The sequence below is a fragment of the Phaethon aethereus genome, assembly GCF_964289735.1.
Source record: "Phaethon aethereus genome assembly, chromosome: 10".
Lineage (NCBI taxonomy): Eukaryota > Metazoa > Chordata > Aves > Phaethontiformes > Phaethontidae > Phaethon > Phaethon aethereus.
Genome location: NC_138586.1, coordinates 4,927,582 through 4,947,962, shown reverse-complemented (window position 1 = coordinate 4,947,962; position 20,381 = coordinate 4,927,582). Strand labels below are relative to the sequence as shown.

At 34.7% G+C, this 20,381-nt stretch overlaps 1 protein-coding gene across 1 annotated transcript in view; it reads right to left on the bottom strand.

Annotated features, from left to right (window-relative positions):
* Window positions 1-2,730: 2,730 nt before the first annotated feature.
* The window catches only part of LOC309408510 (putative global transcription activator SNF2L1), a gene marked incomplete at its 5' end in the record, with an annotated part of 32,402 nt that continues 14,751 nt past the window's right edge, over window positions 2,731-20,381 (bottom strand). The window contains 12 exons of the mRNA XM_082004346.1: window positions 2,731-2,869; window positions 3,570-3,680; window positions 8,881-9,093; window positions 9,292-9,410; window positions 10,370-10,502; window positions 12,061-12,183; window positions 14,575-14,688; window positions 14,887-14,997; window positions 16,451-16,570; window positions 17,194-17,342; window positions 18,321-18,453; window positions 19,915-20,067. Coding sequence (XP_081860472.1) covers window positions 2,798-2,869; window positions 3,570-3,680; window positions 8,881-9,093; window positions 9,292-9,410; window positions 10,370-10,502; window positions 12,061-12,183; window positions 14,575-14,688; window positions 14,887-14,997; window positions 16,451-16,570; window positions 17,194-17,342; window positions 18,321-18,453; window positions 19,915-20,067 — 1,551 coding nt within the window. The 3' untranslated portion in view covers window positions 2,731-2,797. The remainder of the gene's footprint in view (window positions 2,870-3,569; window positions 3,681-8,880; window positions 9,094-9,291; window positions 9,411-10,369; window positions 10,503-12,060; window positions 12,184-14,574; window positions 14,689-14,886; window positions 14,998-16,450; window positions 16,571-17,193; window positions 17,343-18,320; window positions 18,454-19,914; window positions 20,068-20,381) is intronic.

The window sequence follows — 20,381 nt, the reverse complement described above, 5'->3', positions numbered from 1 at the left end:
AAAAGTAAGAAGATTCCTTTATTTCAGTCCATCTAATTTTGAGTCACAGCAGCATATCATTTAGATACGTACACAGAATGTGCCTAGCAGTATCTGCAACTAGAAGAACAAAAATGGAAAAAGAAAGATCCATTTTACTTTAATCCTGACCAGCAGCTGTTAGCAATTTTCTTTAGTTATCACTGTGGGACATGATGGATGGGAAGACTCAATATGCTGAGGAACTAGTATACAGTGTACAAGTGCTCTCAAGGACTGTTGCTCAACAGCACATTCAGTTTAACTAGGAACTACAGACTGTAAGAGATAACAGATAGTACCTGGGAGCATCTATCATTCTTCAGAGAAGCTGTCTGATCAAGAGGATAATATCTGGAAGAACAATTGCGTGATCTTTTGCTATATAGCTAGTATATAATATCATTGAAGGAGAAAAGTGAGCATTAACTCAAGTGGTAACTCAAATCAAGAAATCTGCATAAAAGAACAAGTTGAGATATCACCGTTTTAAGACTTTCCATACACTTTGCAACACAGAGAAACTGGATACACAGAGACATGCAAGTCAAAGAAAGTTAATCAACAATAAACAAAACTAGAATACACTTATTTCAAGACTTAACATTTTAAAATATTCACCCGATGCTAAATAGGAGCAATGGAATACGGTCTAGACCTAGCCATGTAATTCAGCAAAAATTCAATTGGCTCTTCCAGCCTTTTATTTCCCTCTTCTTTTTATTTGTTTTTATAATTCGAGGTCATAAACTTACTGAGTGACACAGAAGCCAAAAAGCAAACGTAAATAAGGCAACTTCCTCTCTCTATTAATAGCAATGCTCCAGGGATTTGTGATTATATATGTATGTAGCTGCAGAGACTTTTCCCAGCCCATAATTACACAGGATGTCCTTCTCCCAAGGACAAAGCAGGACGTCAACTACTCCAATACCAAAAATACTATTTGAAAAGACATTCTTCTTTTCTGAGCAGATCTATCCCATCCGGGTTGCATACTCATTTAAAAGCATTCACTGACACCCATCACTAACCTGCCTGGAAGTTGCACCTCATCATTATCAAACATAGCTCTCAACTCATCAGGTGAATCTCAACAGATGAATACCCTTTTTTACGCTACGAGTCTTACAAATTAAGAGCCCAGTGAAACAATTAAAAGCTTGGTCCCCAAACAAAAGCTCCCTTCCAAAATAGGAAATCAAATTATCTTTCAAAATGCTCAACGAAGTCATCACGCTCATTTTGCCCCAAACCTCAAACAGACTATCAAGTAAGGCTGGAAATTACTCGTCAAGCTTACGAAAAACTTACAGAAAACTTCAAAGATATTCCAATATATTTGAAATGACATAAAAGAATACAGGCAGACCTCTGTCCTAAGACTCAAGAACTTTTTACGAAGTTCTGAATTTTACAAATATGGATAAATTTAGCCAACAAAAAGCATGAAATACAAAGAGTTTAAAGAAGCTTTTGCATCTCAAAACACCTCAAACCACAGAAGGAAGCAAACTGCACTAGAAGAAATTTACAAGTAGTCTTCAAGGGAAGCACCATGTGAAGCACACTGCATTAACCTAGACTTGACATTATGAGGGCATGTCTCACTGTAGCAAGGTCTATACTAAACACCAGATCAGAGACAGAAGATTAAAGTAAAACATTAGGTGTCACAGTCACTGTTCTACTGATCCGGGAAAGGCAGAGATTCCAAGGTGAGCAGAAACTATGAACCTGCTTAACAAAGGCCATTCTTGCAAAGTCAAAAAAATCATACATCCAACACTTTCATCCCTTCATTAAAATAGAAATACTAAAAAGGAGCACTTCATAACATATCCCCATTGCTTCCGACTGACACAGTGAATCAAAGGTAAAAGCAGAAAGTTAGCAGAGATAATTAGAGCAGCAAAGATCTTTTAGCACAAGGCAGCATAACTGAGCAGTCTACAAACTAGGAGATGAAGCATTTTCGTTTGTTACTTAAAGAAGCTGTTAGTTGACTACTTCAGTTTATTAGGCATAGAAAAGTTTTCACCTAGAGGTCACTCTGAAAAACACCTCATCCTGTGTTTAAGTATGTACAAAGCCCAGCAGAAACCAGTGATAAAAGAAAAAAAAAGCATAGGTTTTTGCTGGCTTTCCTTCCAAACATTTCAGTGAAAAATGTCAATTTAATGCTGACAGCAAACAAGTATGTCAGTCTAATCAGATTTTTTTTTTGTTCTGTCATGCTCCTGATCCTATCTAAGTACTCCTCTGAAAAAAAATCTGATCAATGATGAAGGCACAATTATACAAACCTTAACATTCACTCTAAATGTAGCTATGCAAAAAAGGAAGAGAAGGTAGGGAAAACAAAGGTGAAGTATATTTCTCTTCAAATAATTAAGTCAGTTTATTTTCCAACAGCCATATAAATTTAAAATACGAAACAACAATAATACAGCTATAGAATCTAGGTTTTCTTTCAAAGCAGCAGCATATAAAACATATAAAAGCTAAAACCTCAGCACAAGCTTCAAAAGAACAAGGACTGAGTAATTTTGCCGAAGACATGAAACTCACAAAATACAGTACACAAAAATACTGGAATGCATAAGAGATAAAGCTACACATTTTAGGTAAAGAAAGACATTGTGAAGTATACAAAAGTTGCAAAATTAAACCATGGGATTTGGGGGAGAGTACCATGAATACAAAGAAGTTGGCAATTAATACTTGTAGATGGAGAGAAGAAAGTGGCAGTTGTACATTTAGCATTCAGCTTTCAGGTTCACGACTTCACTTTCTTAGCATCTTTTTTTCCAGAGTTCTCAGTAGCCAAATCTGCTTTTCTCTTCTGTGACTAAAATGCAAAAAAAAAGTCTTTTATAAATTCAATGAAATGGCAGCATTATAAAAAATAAATTGAAGTACATGACTAACTATTCAAAAAGAGGGTAAGTGACCCTAATGTATTTTATTTTTCAATTCAGCTTTGTAGGATATAACGGAAGAGCAAACAAAAATCGCATATTTAGACACTGAATTCTGCTACCCTTTTTGTCTCCTTAAAATCTTTACGTGGCCTCAATGGTACAGGTGCCACACATACCATGAATTGGATGAAAAGATCAGGACTTTGACTTATAAACAATTCTGTTCTAAAGATGACAACTCTTCAAAATAAAAGAAGCACTTCTTATCATTTCTTCTTCCAGGAACTATGTAGGGGAGGAATAACAATCTAATATTAAACTGAAACAAACAGGTGACGTAAATATGTAGGTAGAAAGAGGGCAATGCTATGTTTTCTTAAAAAGAGTCTTCCTCTGCTACTTAAACAAAAGACTCTTCTCAAGAAAAAAGAAGCCCCAAAATACTATGAATTGGGAATACCTACATAAAATCTAGGAGAGCTGTGAATAGACAAGTATTTCAGTTTAATCTCTCAATGGACAGCTTATAATAAAACAAACAGTGGCTATAATTATCTTTTTTATTTTCTAACAAAATGTAATTGAATTCTGCCCCACCAGAAGTAAAGTAAGTACTGCTAAACATACTGCTGTAACTTTTGCTCCTCTTTTCTTCTTTTCAGCTCTTTCTTTTTCCTCAATTTCCATATTTTCTTTTTCTATTAACGATATGAGAGTATTACAGCGTCTCTGAAACTCCTAAGGAAACAGAAAACATCAAAATATCTAAATAAATTATACAAATTCTCTATTTTACATAAATATGTTCAAAATTCTTGAATTCCAAAATACTTAAGTTTTTAAAAACGTTCAATATTCATGTACTAATAAGATTAGCTTAGTTGTTGTTCATCTGTCTTTACCTTAGTATAACCTTCTTTATAAATAGAGATTTATGGAAATATTCAACTTCCTGACAGAAACTTTTCAGGATTGTCTGTATCTTCCCAACTGACACTCCAAAAGACTGATCCGATCTTTCATCTTGTTTAGATGAAGCAAATTACAGCCTGCCAGCACACTATGCCAGATTTTAAGAAAAGAAGTCTTCAAGTATATCTTTAAAGCAGAGATTAAAGGAATCAAAGGTATCTTAAGCAATACTTTTCTGTGGCACACAGACTAGTTTTTTGTGATAAGACACTGTAGAGCTCCAAACTGGCAAAAATCTATCCCATCTTAAATCATGAATTCACTGTTGTATTTTCAGTCAAAGAGCATCTAAAAGGTAGCAGGCCCTAGATGTTTTTAGCATCAAGGCTTCCAAGCCACCTGAAAGTTATTAAGATTAAATTCCATGAAGTCATTTATACATTAAAAAAATATTTCCAATACAAGTCAAAGTATCTGCATTGCAGTTAATAACAGTTGCCTTGGTTAATAGAACTCATTTGACTTGGACAGTTCCTTGTATCCCATCTCAAAAAAAAAAAAAATCTCTTACCAAATACATAACAGTACTTGTTTTTATTACAATTATTCAGTATGTGGGAACAGAGATTCTATGGGCCTTTCTTTTCAACTCAAAGCAGGAAGCTTTTTTCTGAGGAAAAAAGGCTGGAAAAATATGTCTTATCTCTATTAAATTCAATGAAGCAATTTTTGAACCACAAGCTATCCTAGAATTACCTAGTAGCATAAATCTCAACCTACAACTGGTCTATTTGCAATGAAGTGAACAGGTGACCTTTTTGCCCAGAAATTAGTCTCTATTTTCTCAGCATCTGTAAAGCGTATATTGCCTCAGCCATCATGTTACATGATGGAAAACAATTCAGCCTGCACGCTTTCTTGATCCTGAATGTTCTGAAACAGTCAAGCATATGACTCATCTTTGAGATGTCAATACCCTCAAGCTTAACCACATTCCTTAAGTTCTGTAGTTTCCACAGATTCCTCTACGAAGGATGCTCCATGGCCTTGGGTGAAAGCTGTGTAGTTCAGAATGGACACTGAGAATCCTGCCACCACATGAAGGTCTTTTGCCACTAAAGATAAAATTATTCAGGACATTTTTCTTTACAGCTTTCTACTGGAAACATTCCAGTCTCATGCATGTAGTTTTGCAAAGAGAGTATTATAATGAGTCATTTCTACCACATCAATGTAAAAGTAACCCCAGGCCCCATAGTACAGGGCACCATGCTTGTGACAGTCCTGCTGGAGCTAAAATACTCTCACTTCAACCAATGAAAACTGTCAAATTCCACCCACACAATAGTTATTAGATAAAAAGGCAATAAGCCTGATAAAACTTGAGTGCAAGCCTTCCAGCATACATTGCATCCCCAAACATAGAACAAAAGAGAGTCTCTGTACCAAAAGACTACACTCTATAGATTAATAGAGATGATAAAAAGTAAAAGACAAAAGCAGAAAGACAATTATCAACGTCAGAAGCATTTTACATCATTTAAATGCGTACATCACACTAAAGACTTAGAAGCTGTAGGTAAAGACTGGTGACAAGCTGCTCCATAATAACAATCAGCTAGATCTTTTCTAGTATGAGAGATTGGTTTGTGTTAAATTCAAAGACAAACAATAAATCAGAAAGGACTAAGAAATAACCTTGGTCCATTTGCCTAAAGCCCTAAGAAAAATCCTCCTCTTTCCTGGGGAAAAATGATTGCATAAATACATACATTTATTAAGTATATAGGTTCATGGCTACATTTTCCACATGGACTGCTACTCCAACAGGCTGTGGACAGAGGATGGACTCAAAAAACAATTTTCTCGGAGAATCACAGAAGCATTTGACATGCACACAGGTTTCTTCTACATCCACCATCAGAAAGAATCTGCATGACAAACCCTACACTGAGCTACTGAAATTTCAATATGGACTGATCCATTCCATTTTGTTACTATAAAAATACACTTAAGAGTTTAAAATGCCTTGCACCTTTAGCGATGAGATTCTATTCAGTGTGGCCTGATATGTTTCTCTTCAGGATGGAAAGAGATAAGATGTACTTTGCTCACCTCTTCATAGCTATAAAGACTAGTATTGCAATAAATAAGATGGGAGCACTGAACCATCACCTTCTGCATGACTGAAGGCAGAGATGCTGACTTGGGAGTGAAAGTAGTCCTAAGCTCTGTCAACAGGCCCGTACACTCCTGTATTTACAAAGGAGTCATTTGTCTTATACTGAGTAGGGTTTGCAGAAAGGTAGAGAATATGCATAATTTATAACTTCAGAAAAAAGACACATGATTCACTACTGCCATGATATTCTGCATTCTTCCTGCATGGACAGAAATAAAAGAACAATAACAACTAAACTTAAAAATTTAATCTTCTGTGCCTAGTTAAAAAAAAAAAATTAAATTACAATTTTAAGCACTCTCAGTCTTTTTGAAAAGTTCCATTTTGGGTAAACCATCTGGTTTTGGAATAAATAAATGAAGCAGAATTTTTGTTTTCCAAAGAGAAATCTTCAGAAGGAGAAGAAATAGAAATAGGAATATGGAAGATAAATTAGCTATTTATATGGAATTCAAGAGCCATCTAGTGGTTAGTAGAACACAAAGCTTTCTCGAAGAGCCTGGTAAATCCTTTTCAGGATTATGCTACCCTTTCTATCTTGTTTCATATCAGTTTAAATGTGATCTCAAAATTACCCTTTGTTACATGTGAATTTCAGTATTCTAAGAAATTTTATCCACTTTCACTGAAGTTACTATTTACCCCTTTTAAAGTTTTGTATTTATACTTGGTTCATTATTCTTGCTGTCAAGTGACTTTCCAGCATATTTCTTCATAAAAATTACCAACAAGCTACTGCAAAATGGATCCATAGAAATTAATACTTCCATAAATGTCAGGATATTTGAATACATAAAATATATCAGTGATTGGCAGTTATAAACTACTAAACCATACATATCATGACAATTTAAAACATTTAAGAAAATTAAATGCATGTTGAAAGCGAAAGATTACTTTAGCCTTGTATTTTCATACTATTCTTTTTCAACTAGCAGAAAAACTAAAAATATTATTATTAATGGATAGAATTTTAAAAGAAAACATAAGCAAAAAGATTCACTATATTTCCAGTGCCTAAATTTCAGCATTGCACACCACAGAACATACTTCTTCATTTTTGCAAGTGATTCCTACCCCCTTTAAGAAGAAAATTACACTGAACATAAGGATCTGCAAGAATATTTGAATTGAATATTTAACTCTACCCTGACTTAACTATATGTCAACTAATATTAAACGTTGAGCTACATTTTTAATTTCTAGTACCCATTTCTATGATTTACTTAAATGGATTCCTTAAGACAACTTAAAAGAAACTTGATAATAGACTAAATACTGGAGGTTTCTCTTTATAATGATAAAATCCAGTATTTCTTCAAACAGACATTTTGGCAAGTACAGCTTGTAATTCTTTTTAATTAAGGGCTAACTGCTGCACTATCCAGAAACACTTTAATTGCTGAAATATCAAGTAGAAATTGTATTGCGTAATTTTAAGTAGCATTGGGAAAAGCAAATATTCCTACCTGTTCAAATACACGTTTTAAATATTTTATCTTATGTTTTATTTATTCTTAGTGCAGTACCCAGGACTCTGAAAGAACATTTTATAAACACATCCTGAGGCCAGGAAATGAAGACAGTAAACAATAAGGCACAGTGGTTCTGCAACTGCAAGACTAAACTACTAAAAAAAAAAATCCAGATTTGTATATGAAATGTAACATTTAAGTTACATGACTGCAGCATAGCATTTAATTAGAAATTTGCTTACAAGACAATGGGGAGAATCTATGACAGCTGTATAAGGGACGGTGTCCTCCACTCTTTTGTGTCAGCTACGATCAATATGGTTTTGTATTCAAGGAGACAGGAAAAAAAAAAATGTTCCAGCTCTCGCTCATCACAAGTACGATGAAGTTATTTCCAGTATTATAAAAAAATTTGGCAGTACATTTTTCCCACATAAATACATTCACACGAACATGCACATGTGTTTCTTACATAAGGTGCACAGACTTAAAAAATTTTACTCATAAGAAAAAGGAATTGAATCAGGGGAGATATGAGCAAAAATTCCAGGGCAGAGCTAACAGCTTTTTATCATTAAGAGTCCCATATTCTGAAGTTGGTACCTATGTAGCTCATTATTTGCAATCACCAAAGCTTCTGCTAGTGTTATCACTTCCCCCTTAGTGACTAAATCAGAAAGGAATGGCTCTGCTCTTCAGAGAAAGCAAAAAAAAAAAAAAAACAGCTAAAATTCAGACTACTAGTCTACTTGCTATTAAACTTGTATTATATTCTCTAAGTATGAACAAAATCTTCAGAAAAGTAAAAAAAATTTAAGCACTTGCATGTGATAATCCTTATTCACAACTACGAAGTGCATTTTAAATCAATGGCTTCAATGATTAACTTTTACATGAGTCACTAAATTTCCTCATGCTTTTAGATACTAAATACCAATATCAGAAAAGCTGTTCATTTCTCCCAATGTATAATTCAGATGTTTTCAGTCTTTAATTTTGTCCAGTAAGTCTGAAAAGCAGTCATATTTTAAAAGACATTGTTTGGTAAAACTTGTAGTTTGCAATAAAAGTAACAAGAATATTTGTAAGGATAGTCTACCTCTGCATTAATCCCTTTGGGTAACATGGGACTTCAGCTTGGCAGGTTTTCTAATCCGTTTGTTTCAGCTGTATTGTGTTGTTTGCTGTACTAAGGAAAAAGGTTATTTTATTAAAAACTAGAAGTGAGACTAAAAAATAGAGTTATTCTTTCAGCACTTGGTTCCTAGACTCCAATAATCTGGCACAAATCCAAATTTTCTGTGATGGTGCTTAAAAAAAGGAACAAGATACTTCACATCATGACTTAGTCCATGTAACTGATACCTACCATTGCTGTTCTAGATTTGATAAACCAGTCAAATCTGAACTGAGGCGCATTGCGCACACACTGCCTTAGTTCCTCGTACACGTTTTCTTTGTCAAAGCCCATCTTGTGTAACATGCATATCAAAAATCTGTCTTCCTCTTCTGTGTAATTTTTCCCTTTGTTTGTTCCATATTGAATACGCAGCTGATGAAAAGGTGCTTTATACCTTGCAATCTGAATGCAAAACAAAAATAAGGACTATTAAACATACAATATTACATCAAGGATTTATCACATGTTAGTGTAGATTACTGATACATGGAATACTATCTATGCTATATAAAAAGACAGAACTCCCATCCCCAATGATTCCTTTTCTGAAAGGATTTCGAAGACGTCAGCTGCCGAAAAGAAAAAACCCGCAATGATTACTTTGGCATCAAGGGCTTTCTTGATACTGATCCTCCGCTGAATTCTTGCCTCTCCTCGTTCAATTTGAGCCATAATCCTCTCAATGTCTTGTAGTTCATTACAACGTTCCCAGAAAACAGCTAAAAATGCAAAACACAATTCGTAAAATTAAAATATTTTTCTCTACTCTTACCACTTCACTCAGTTGAGGCACTCCAGCAAAAAAAGGAATGCAGCTCGTGGTTCCATTAAATCTTAAAAGATTTACTAATACTCTCCCTTTTATTATGCTAGCCAAGAAATAAACTTGCACAGACCCTTTATTCAATGTCTTTAAAAGTTAACTGTAAGCAAAGGTCTAATAACAACTGTAACAAAGTCTACATTCAACCTAATTAATGTAAAACCCTGAAAAAATTACTTTTAAGGATACCTTTTCATAACAATGGCAAAACAAGTTATAGCTACTAGACTAACAGTGAAACATTCATATTTCAGTTTTCACTAGCTATCTCTAAGGTCAGAGACTACTTAGTCTATCTGTTATAAAAGCTAATAATTTGTGGCTTCTCCGGGGACATCTTTAAGCCAGCCCAAAATAAATTCAACACTTTGAAGGGATTCTTGTGGAGCTCTTCCTTGTTAAGCTATAGGAAGGGTATGGCAAAGTTAAATTTTACGAAGGCATTTAGTAAAATTAAATCCAAGGATGAAAGAGGAAGAATTCTGTATAATTAAAAAGTTCTGTGTAAATACAAAAGACAAAGATACAGTGTACTACCTAAAATAGCATATATATTCATAGCATAAAAAAATCACTACAAGACACCTTCATGATTCCACAAGACCATGTTGTCAACGTAAATTAACTATACCAAGTTCTAAATTCTGGCTAAGGAGGGATAAAGGCAGCTGAAAGCATATTTATATGTTTTTTAACAGAATTAAGTCTTCTGAAAAGAACCATCATGTACTTCAAACAAATTTTTAAAAATGCTTATACACATCCAAATCTATATCTTGTGATTTTAAAAGAACATGTAGCAAAAATTATGGTGATACCACGTGATTAAGAAATACATTTCAAAATATCTCAAACCTGAATACTCAATGACCTCCTCAGGGGACTTTCCCTCCACCTCACGGGCAATATTGTCTATATCGTCGCGACCATATTTCTCATTAGCTTTAATAAACTGGTTAAAATCTCTCTTATTCCAGTTTGTAAAACCCTGTAAGCAGCAAGAGATCAAGAAAGCATTACTAGGTAGAAGGGAAACATTTTGCAAAATTTTGTCTTATGTATGTATCATTTGCTCCAACTGGCAATGCCTCTGCAATGTCACATAATCACAGCGGTTATGGAAATTCTGAAAGACCATTAAACTTGTATTATCCAGGTTTTATTACTGAATCATTAAAAGTCTAAAGAGTTATTTTTGTGCATGACTCCACCTGCATTAGTAAGAGCTTGTTACTCTTCCTTTTTTTTTTTTTTCAACTTTTTATTTGGTGTTTCTTCAAAGAAACAAATAAAATTACAGTAACCTGTCATTGAGCTTAAATCACCCTCAGCAGATACAAGCAACAAATGTCTTAGGAGTATCGGGTGCACCAATGCAAGCGTCATTACAGGTTCTTAGAGTAGTGCGAGTATCCAAAGCATGAGCTCCCACTTCGGACATTTACAAACCTTGAACCAGACAAACAGTTGGATGAAAGCACAAGTATGTCAAGAAACAATCTCCAGTCCAACAGATGCAATCGAATGGAAACTCTATAGCATTGTCAAACAGAAAATCTGTTATGTAGTGAAGAAATGAATCCAAAACTGAACAACAGTTAAGTGAGATGCAATGCACAAAAACATCATCCAAGAATGAGACATTACAATTTAAAGACAGGGAAAGGAAAAAACATCAAGAACAAACAAACAAACACGAAGATCACATGCCTGAACAGCAACTTGTAATGCATCGAGTTTCTTTCATTACAGAAATACATTTACAAGGAACTCTGTCAGTTCTCCAGCTGAATAAGCTCACTCCACAATTAGATAGCATCTTTACAAGAGGTCTAATATACACAATACAAATATTTCTTTTTAAACAATAACAGCAGTACTGACATGCATATCAGCAGTACTTAAATATTTCCTCTGCTATTAACAGTCACATTGTGACCTTGCAAATTTCTTCTCAAGGTACACTACATCCAATTCTTTTTACAGAAAATTTCCTGAATCAAAAAAAGCCTCTTACTTTGAGACACACCTTTCTCCTTAATAATTAGCTTTTAATAAGCCTACTCAGCAGCATAACAGTCCAAAAAGTCAAGAAACTAGCCAGCAACAGAGATTCAGTCCCAGTATAAAAGGAACATGCCTAACAACACAACTGAGACAAAGTTAATGGGATGTGACAGGTCTTCTACATCTGTGCAAATACTGGATATGTTGATAGAGGCTTGTCCTCTAGGATTCAAACCCTTTTTGATAAAAAACATGCAAGGTAGATGCATACATAAGAAACCCAGTGACTGGATATCTGCATGTATTGCTGGGTAGTGCATCTACTACTTGCCTCGGAAACATTGCAGACATTGAAGGAATAGTAGGTGACTAGGATGTAAACTTGTTCAAGCACAGGAAAGGTCCCTCAAAGCAAAACTAAGCAAAATCATTACACGTTGTGTGCTTTCTTCTTTCTGTGCATATTTATCATGATTAGTATTTATATTCCATACCAGTAAACAATATATGATGAAATATTTCAGCTGTTTTTATTTTACCTGTGTTAGAAGCTTTTCTTTCTCTTCAGTTTCCTCAGTATTCAGAGGCATAGATTCATCTATCTTTTTTTGTTCCTCTTTTTGTACTTGAGCTGCATTTGGAAGGTCAGGATTCCTGGGAACCTAAAATTGAGTGTATCAATAAGCAGCAGTGCAGCAATGTTATTAAAGAGACTGTACACTTTTCTATCAACCTTGGCTTACAGTTTAAAAGCACGTGTTAGCCAGGACTGATATAGTCCACACCCACTAAGCATTTGTTGTCATGGTATAAAAAACCCAAACCCAAACAACAAAAACCACCACACCACACCTTGGCCACCCTGAAGAAACCAAACCACAATAAAAATATTTTTAAAAAATAACTACCAGAATATTTTCAACAGTATCTACAAAACTGTTGCAAAATTGAAAGTATTATCCTCCGAGACAAAGTGATGTATCAAATACTGTCATTTATCTATGCTTGTTCCTTCTTGTCTCACAAGCTCTTAAGGTAAAGTTTATCTTCACCTATAAGTAACAAAAGGTTCCTATTCACTTTTTAAGAAACTTCAGAAAAAAACCCACTGTAGAACGCATGTAGATGGTAAAATACATTTTTTCCAGCTATTAAATATTGAAGCACTGATCTGTACAACAGTTACCAAATGTGTTTTACCTAGATTTGAACCTTACTGCTTAAACCCTTCCTCCCAAAAATAGAACTAGACTTTGTCAAATGTATGTTAGAACTTTGTAATGCCATGCACCCACCATTTCTACACACAATGATTGGGGATATTGCGAGAGGCAGCACCTCATCTAGTGTTAGCTGTCACAGCTCACTGGTCTCATGGCACTTTTCATTAGCTAAGGATCTGCTCTTACACCCAATGGTTTATAACGTTTTATAACTACAGCGAAATACTAAGTTCTGCCAAGTTTACTATAAAGCTATGCACACTGCCAAAGGACAGACCAGACAGACAACGTTATGTCAACAAGGCCTAGCAACATTTTATCTGTCCCTCTCCACATTGACACCAATTTAGTATTTGTGACCTTTAAACTGTGTATTGCAACTCCATACCATGCCGCAGTAAAGAAGCCAGAAACCAGTATCCCGTAAACATTTTGCAGACCTTATGCATTTCTGCAGCAAAAGGCAAAGGAAGTTAAGAGCCGTTTTAAAGACCTGGCTAAGAAACTTTCTTGGCTTTGGTGATTTAAGTTAAGACTGACACATAAAGCTTGGTCTCTACCTACTTGATACCTTTTGATATTGTTTATGGCAGTCTTCAGTATTAATAACAAACTCTCTTCAGATGGAAAGTTATCCTTCCATTACAAAGCAGAACAAACGTAATCATATTTATCACTTTGGCCTCCAGTAAACAGCCATACTAAGTTTTTAAGATAACAAGTACTCATGTTCAACCTATCCAGTCTGACAGACTTCGTTAACAGGGCTGAAACACCTCTCTTTTTACATGCATGTTGTCAACATTAGCAATTCTCTCATCCTTATTTGTTGGAGCATTAATTGAATAATTTCTTTCTCTGAGCTAATTATACTTCCTTTAATTCTTATCTTAATTCTAACCTGCCATCCACATAAAATTGTTTTTGCTTCAAACTACATCTAAGACACCTTCTGCTTTTTCTTAAAAATTTATTTTGCTAATATTAATTCTACTCTTTTGCAACACCAATTTCCTACCTGTTGCTTTGTATGACAAGTTTATGTTCTCCAACACATTTATAAGCGATTTCTTCTTCTGCAACCTGCCACGATTTACTCAGCCAATACTGGCCAAGTAATGAAAATCAACATCAAAACAGAACGCGTGTTCATAGCTTGTCCAGTAATGTCAGCAGGGAAGAGGAAGAAATTCAGCTAAGGCATAGTAGGGAAAAGAAAAGTCTGTTGTCTGATTTTCTTTTTGTAGTAGTAATATATTCAGAGTTCTCCACACCTTTAAACATTTTGCATCCCAGCAAAATGCTAGGAAAATTGATGTTCACTTTACTTATCTTCGTATCAACACAAAGTCAACTTCAATATTACCTTAAGTTACTTTCTGCACAACATATACAAAAGCTGTAATGAAAAAAATCTTACTCTGGAAGGTGATCTTATATAAGCCAAAAATTATTTTCTCACCTTAGACCACATATCACACTTTTGTTTTTGAGAAGTATATGAAGCATCAGAACTGCCTCTGTTTTTTCTACTCCATTTTATTGTTAGGAACCCACCACAAAACACAAAGCTACACAGATATGAAATTTTTAATGAATGAAGGAATTAGTTTACTTTTTCTGTTCCACAGTGGAACAGAAACAGGGGAATAGCGGTTTTAAGCCATTCCCTTCACAATGGGAAGCACTTTGCAAAAAATAAGATCAAAATGATCTATTTTTTAGTTGCAGTCTCATTTACTTCATTTAGCTTGTCAAGGTTGCAGTAAATCTGCAAAGAGGAATACAAATACATTTTACTGATCTGAAGAGGAAAAAAAAGTGCATTACCTTATATCCAATAGTCTTACGATAATACAGAATTTCTTTTTCCAGAAGTTCAAATAATCGTGGTGGGAAAAACTGGAAATCCTGAATATTTGGTTGTTTTGGAGGTCGTGGCGCCTTCAAAAATACACAGGTACATTAACATGGTATAAGCCTGATTTCTGTGCAATAAAACTGCCATGATTCAGCAGCAGTGGCAACGTATCACTTTGCAAATACATTCATTTTATTACCAGTACATGGTGAGAGCAGGGGATGCAACATGGGAGAGAACAGCAGAACATAAAAAACCCTCCGTACTCGCCAACTTCTTACCTTTGGGACTTTTGGTTCGCTAACACGTAGCGCTTCTCTGAAGTAAGCATCAACTGCGTAATTAGCTTTGCGTTCTCGTTTTGGAGGCTCTATCCATTCCATCATGCTCAGCTACACGCAGAATAGAATAAAAAGATACTAAAGTAACTGTAGGCTTTCCTAAAGCAGCAAAAATAACAACTAATGTGGCACTGCAAAACAGGAACGTTTTTGCATGGCAAATCTAATGGTTGTGCTCAACAACATGGATATTACAACAGAGCTAGGAATTGTAGCCTATTATAACACGTATTTGAGCATATAAAAGATAATACACAAGTAAGGCAGTGCAGTGGCATGGATCCCTTTACTGCAGATAGCTGAGTAATGTTATGATTCCATCTACCAAAACACAATGGAAGGACTGGGGATTTGGGCTCTGAATTCTATAGTATCTTGTGATATGAGTGAATTGCTTCTCCTCTAAGTATCATAATGCGTAACTTCTACAGAGGCTACAACATCAGCAAAAAAAAAAAAAAAATCATTTAGCAGTGAATTAACCTTAACTAAACTACTTTAATCAAACTCACTAAAGCATATTTCAAGACTATGCTGTATTTAGCTGGCTTCCTGTAATTAAATTATCAACATGAAAAAAGAATCTCATGTATATGAGATCCCACTCTTTTCTCATCAAATATTTTGCTTTTCTAAATGTTTCTGCAAAATTGGTAAGAAACCTGGGTTAATATGGCGTTCTGTAGTTAACAAACAACAGTTCTCATACCTGATTCCAGATAAGACCTTAAGGGTATCTTGACTATACATCCCATACAAAGCAGAGACACAGAGGTAGAATCAGAATAGTTTGGGTTGGAAGGGACCTTTAAAGGTCACCTAGTCCAACCCCCCTGCAATGAGCAGGGACATCTTCAACTAGATCAGGTTGCTCAGAGCCTCGTCCAACCGGACCTGTAATGTTTCCAGGGATGGGACATCTACCACCTCTCGGGGCAACTTGTGCCAGGGTTTCACCACCCTCACTGAAAAATTTCTTCCTTATATCTAGTTGAAATCTACCCTCTTTCAGTTTAAAACCATTACCCCTTGGTAATGGGTAACATTGTGGGACCCTGAGTAATACCTCTTTGGATGATCCCTCTATAATTAGGTAAATTGTTGTACAAACAGCTCACATTAATGCTTGTGACTAAAAATGTCACTGCAAAAAAGTCTTAAGCCCAAATTCCACATATAAAATCATTATTGGGCCTGTTTTTTCCTCTCAGTTATGTGGCAGTAAAATAATACTGACTACAGCGGCATAGTAGGAGGCAATAGTATTTTAGCTGCAGAAAGGATAAAATTTGAGCAATATTGTCAGATTTTACTGTGAAGAAAAACAGTGGGACTGAAAGCTAATTTAATAAAAATTCAGAATATTGATGCTTCTGCAGAGCTAAGTGAATTTTTCAGTAGCTTCTTACTTCTCTAGAATAATTTTTATAGCCATAACATTTCCAGTATTGCCTTTATGCTTGCATCTCTACACTAAAGTCTTAAAGAATTTAAGAAAGCTTACCTTTTGTTTTTCTCTATAATCTTCACCTTCAAAGTTGTATAAGCTCATCTCTGTGTCCATAGTGAAATTTCGTAGGGAGCTCTCCCCCATTTTCTGCAATCGTTCATTCATTTCAGCTGTCTAAAAATACAGGAAGATACTTTTAGGCTCACTCAAGCTGTTCTAACTTTTCTGAATAAAACAGCTTTCATCATTACTAAAACATTCTCAATGTCTTTTTCAGCTTTAAACTTTTACTTTAATTTTTCTTGTAAGGAGAGACACCCATAGCACTTTTCAATTTTGAACAATCTGACTCCAAGACTTCTGATTAAACTAAAATTATTACGCTGGGACATAGTCCTACAACTGTATGGTTTAACTTTAAAATTTAAATTAAGTTTATCCCCAACTCTTTGGAGCTGAAACGGTAGTTCATTCTTCCACAGAGCTACCTATTCCCTAAGAAAGTTCTATAAAGGTTTTGTGTCTATTGGAATTGTTGGCATAGAATTTACATCTTTCTCAAAGCCCACAAAATAAACAGTGCTTAAGATATGGCGCATACAGTCTGAACTTTGAAAATAATTATAAATCACTAATTCTACTCCTTCAAATTTTTCATAAGCTTTAAAATATTTATTAACAGTAAAGTAATAGTTGGGCATAAAAATAGATTTACATAATCAGATTTAATTTATAGTTTGTGCATATATATTTAATGTTTGACACATTTTGAATTTTCTACAAAACTATTCTCTAACCTTCTTTTCACCTCTTTCTAAAATAGTGGTTATATCTTCTTCTGTCAGCTCACTATCTTTGGAAGCAAAAACATGCGTGGCTCCATGCCGGATCATCTGCAGCATTTCATCTTTCGCCAGTTTGTTAGCCTGTTGGTCTATGAGCCTTCCTAAAATTAAAAGAAACATGTTGAAAGTTATAATACAAAAGTTCCAGGAGGCCCATGCAAACAGTGGATTTTTTTAGACCACTGGCAGAACAAGAAAGGAAAACCAAAAGAACCATACAGAAAAAAATATGTTTCACTTGAGCTGAAAACACAGAAATTGGGAACTTCAGGGAAAATAAAAAAATAACAACTTTGGATCAAGCCATAACAAAGAATTTTTCATATTCGGATAATCCAAATGTTATGTTTAAGGTTATGTTTAACTCTTACAAAGTTAGTTGAACTTTTAAGATCAAAATCCTATTTCAACATGAAAAATTACAAGGTATTCTGTAATAACCATTAAGTAGTACTTAAGATTTTTAACACTCACTTCACTGATTTCAACCCAAATCTCTGTTTTTCCCAAAATTCTAATTTCTGTCCCAAAATTTCACTTATCCTATCTCATCTCTTCACAGACCATCAAAATTTTGACCACCATCCTTTCTGTAAGCCCACCCTTTTGGAAATACAAACCACCTTCAACACTCAGCTTGGGAACCTTAGGTTTTGATAAACTATTCTTCCAAGAGCTTCTAAACAAAGACACACAAAGCGGTTTCAATGTTCAGTAAATTCGTATGTGGTAAGAAGCACATCTATATAATGATTTTTATCTGGCATGGAACATATGTTTCATCTTTTTAACATATCACAAAAACTAAGTAATATCTATTCAGCTTTAGTTTGCTTTCCTCATTTAGCTTCTTAGTATAAGTCTATGCCCACAGTATTTAGGAAAACATGATTTTTTTCAAAAATTTCAGCTGAACAAGTGAATAACTTATACATTATGGCTTCTTAGGTTGATTTCGCGTACTGCTATTATACACAAGGCCTGCTTTCTCTCATACTGTACATTTGTACAGTTATTTAACCCATACTTTAAGGGACTGAACAATTCTGTTGCAGACAAACATATATAGCAGTTGATACCTTGTTGTATAACTATAGAATCCAGTCTCAGTTTTATTTCAGCTCTTTCTACAATCCTCTCTTCAACAGTATTATCAGTGATTAGTCGGAACACCCGTACTGGTTTCTTTTGACCAATACGATGCGCACGATCCTAACAAACATAAATCAATGAGTGTTCAGCAACAAAAAACTCACAAGCAATAGACAGTCAGCTTGCTATACAGCAGAAACAGTAGACTGAAACTAGTATGTATTTCTTGGTTCCTTGCTTATTCAAGAGTATACAAACACATAAAACTAGTATAGTAATATTTACTTGTATCTGACTACTACACCTTTTAAGTTTGGGTCATTCTATAGTAACAAATGCATCTACCTCATTGTAAATGAGGATAACTGAATGTCTGTCTAGACGGCAATCGGGAAGTGGAGATACAACAGTATATACATATACACATCTGCACTGCTTTCAAACTAATTCTCTCACTTGACATAGGTATTGAAACTTTGGCATTCCTAGCTTGAGCATATTAATTCCATGGGCAAAGTCCATGCAGCCACAGCTGCAATACTGTTGTCCCAAGCTAGCTACATTAAAGCATCAATATGCAGCTCACGTAGTACAGGTACAATACACAGCAAATGAGATTATATGTCTAACATATTCTACTTATTTTTAACAAAACTTGTGTTTATTCTCTCTGGAAAACATGAATATTATTTTGTCCTCTTAAATAAAAAAGTTAAACAACTGGCCTTCAAGCTGTTGGTGCCAGGATTTTCGGACTTTCCTGTAAACATGACTCATTAAATAGTTTACTCTCCTGCCTAAAATTAATTTCTTCCTAGAAATTCTACTAAAGCTTACAAATCACACTTATCAGTTTCCAGGAACTCTGTCTACTATTGGTAGTCAGCATGCACATCAAAAGAATGAGGTTATTCACAGTAAATATTTGATGTGTTTAAGGACATTAACAAAAAAACACCTCACACAAAACACATACGACAGAACAAATATCCCAACTCTCCCAATCATGCAAGAAGGATCATGTGATTTTTATTGCACATGAAACAAATTATAGATTTGATTTTTTGATATTCAGCACTCAGAAAGAGAAGATTTTAGTATGTTTAATGCAAAGATAAGGGTTGGTTTTCCCCCTGGTCTCACCACTGAATGACTTTATACTTATGCAGAAACAAGGTGGGTTGCAAAAGCGTAAGCTGCCCAGAAGGGAGGAATATAAAGCTGCATGCTTTTAATTCTTTGCTATTATTTTGGAAACAGCTCTCTCTTATTCTTTTACTGTTTTCTTCTGGAAAGGCAGAATTAAGAATAATTCTACGGATAAACAATTTTGATACAGTATTTTGACAGAATTAATCTTATTCAGTTATAAAAATAATTAATAAGACTGACATTTACAGAGAAAAATCTACAGTTTTTTCAACAATTTTGTTCATGCCTTTTTTATTCAATTCCTTAGTTTCTTGGTATTAAACACAAAAAGTAAAGAAAAATAACAAAAATGCAAGTTCTGAAAACACTTATACAAAATAGAACAATGACAACTTTAACAAACCGATGTGTATTAGGAAGTTAACTCACCATGGCTTGTAGATCTACTTGAGGGTTCCAGTCTGAATCATAGAGAATAACCACATCAGCAGTTGCCAAATTAATTCCAAGACCTCCAGCTCTGGTACTCAGCATGAAAATGAATTTACTGCTGTTGGGAGCATTAAATGTGTCTATTGCTTCCTAAAAGAAAAAAAAAGTGTCACTAAAGTATCAGAGTTTTCAAACAGGCTTACAATATGTTGTTGGCTTTTCAATGAAATTTCTTCAAAAATTCACAGAATTTTCACACCAAAACTGATTTTTTAATAGAAGTAAGAAACTGTAGGTTTGCACAGGTGGAAAAATCCATTTTGAGTCCACAGAATATTACATTTTTCATTTAGTTGAGGAACAAAGGAGACCTGCATTACTGTGGCTTTTGGTGAGGAAAAACCCTTAGCAGCCTTTTTAAAGTATAGCATTTTTGCTTTACTTTAAACAATGGTGTAGCTACT